Below are 2,025 nucleotides of genomic sequence, written 5' to 3'. Positions count from 1 at the left end.
GCTTGTTTAACAAGATGACAGGCGACCGTCGAAACGCTGGCTCTTGTTTGTATATAAGCAGTCGTGAATAAAGAAGTTTGCTGTTCAAATGTTGTTTTTTTTGGGGGGGGGGTATCAACAAAAGAACTGTAATTTGATTACTCAAGATAGAAGCACACACACAGTTTTCCATACACTGTTTCCTTGTGTGTTTTACACTTTAAACGGGTATATACATGTATGGCCACGGGTGCTCTGTAGGAGACAAGCAAGGAGGTGAGTTACATGATTGATTCTATTTTTTCCAAAGGCCGAGATTATAGATCTATTAATCTTCTATGCCAAGAACGAATGTATCCCTTTCAACAAAGTTTTTGAAAATGGAATCTTATGTAAAAGTCAAAATAAAGTATCTGAAGCCTTTTTTCAATAAACATATTTTCAGAAGCGTACGGACCAGGCCTAGAACAGCTATGGCAGTGAAGTTAACGCTACTACTGCTCGGATTTTGTGCGGGTAGGGAACCTGATATGTCATTCTATACGTTATTTCAATGATATTTATGATCAGTTTTAACCTTCGATATGTACGTATTTAAAGGATACTAAAAGGTTTGTAAAAATTAACACTCCAGTAAGATGCATATGTACGTAGGTCCTCAGCAAAAGCTGGACCTGGATGGTAGTAAAGTTTGAAAGTGTTAGGTTGAATTTAGCAACTGTTAGGTTACAATTACGGAGATATTGGCGAATACTCATATTGAAGGTTAAATACAGTTGCTTTCATATACAGTCAGTCCTAAACAAGGGCAATGAACTTTTAAAGACACGACATTTAAAAAATAATAAAAAGCATTCATATGGACCAATTTCAAAGTCCTCATAATGTTAAAAATACTAAAAGCAGATATAGAGCTATTAAATTGGAGTAGAAACCTTGCAAATTCAACAGAACCTTATCATAATAAACTCTGCAATGCACAACAGTTGTACGAAGTACAATGCATGACATCTACTGCTATACAATATCTGTACTAAGAGACTAATCTACCTTACAATAGAGTCTAGTATAGCTTGTTGCTTATTGTCTTTTCAATGTGTAGGTCTCATAACTGCCGCCCGCTTCGACGGTTATGACTATTGGCTTAATGCCGAGAGACAGAACTATCAGCAAGCCCGCTTTACCTGCTCGAGGAAGCCCGGGGGCCAACTTGCGGACATAAAGACAGCTGGTGGTCTTCCGTCAAAGGCACTTGAGGACTTCATCGTAAGCAAAGTCATCGGCGGCCACCAGTATAGCGACTCTGCATTCTGGATTGGACTCAGCAAGGTGAGTGCTAAATTCAACACTCTTTTTAACTTCGGAAAGTATCTTTTACAAATAAGTTCATTAGTAGACAAATTAGTAGACAAATTAGTCTACGTTTACTCAAAGGATAAAGGATGTCAAAGTATAATATATTGTAGGTTAGCACTTATGTAGTGAAAACCTACTCTCCAAGCAGAGGTTTGGGTTTGGGGTTATTTTTAGTGTGTTTTTAGGCTTTTTTTATCGGGGTTTCTCTTTTGCACTTGATTGTTTCGCTTTTGCACTGGATAAAAAGATTAATCCAGTGCAAAAGAGAAACCCCAATAAAAAAGCCTAAAAACACACTAAAAATAACTCCAAACCTCTGCTTGGAGAGTAGTGAAAACCCAAATTGTGTACATGTCACTCCAGAGATGCATGTACATGTATCAAGCAGACGTTCTACAAAATTCTAGAAATTCTACAAATAGTATGTAAGCATGATAGGTCGCAAAGGGAAGATGTCTTTACTTGCCCACGAATATAGCTTGCCCATGTAGAGTATGTTGTAATGGAAAAACATTGTCTAAAACTGACATGCATCTGCACGTAATGTCCGCAGATGGTTTGTTGATTCATTGACTTGACTTTATTTGTTCGTTTGCTTCGCATAACTGTTAAACGTCAGTTTTGTACAGTAGGTAGAAGCTGCGTTATACATTGGGCTGTAATGTTTGAACCACTCTCTCTCTCTCTCTC

At 37.7% G+C, this 2,025-nt stretch overlaps 1 protein-coding gene across 1 annotated transcript in view; it reads left to right on the top strand.

The window, feature by feature from the left end:
• Positions 1 to 206: 206 nt before the first annotated feature.
• The window catches only part of LOC109483343 (protein jagged-2-like), a 4,819-nt gene continuing 3,000 nt past the window's right edge, over positions 207 to 2,025 (top strand). The window contains exons 1-3 of the mRNA XM_019786334.1: positions 207 to 255; positions 425 to 495; positions 1,082 to 1,308. Of these exons, the coding sequence (XP_019641893.1) occupies positions 453 to 495; positions 1,082 to 1,308 (270 nt within the window). The 5' untranslated portion in view covers positions 207 to 255; positions 425 to 452. The remainder of the gene's footprint in view (positions 256 to 424; positions 496 to 1,081; positions 1,309 to 2,025) is intronic.

Source organism: Branchiostoma belcheri, unplaced genomic scaffold (genome assembly GCF_001625305.1).
Source record: "Branchiostoma belcheri isolate BF01 breed outbred unplaced genomic scaffold, Haploidv18h27 scaffold64, whole genome shotgun sequence".
NCBI classification, from domain to species: Eukaryota; Metazoa; Chordata; class Leptocardii; order Amphioxiformes; family Branchiostomatidae; genus Branchiostoma; species Branchiostoma belcheri.
This window is presented reverse-complemented; position numbering and strand designations above follow the sequence as displayed.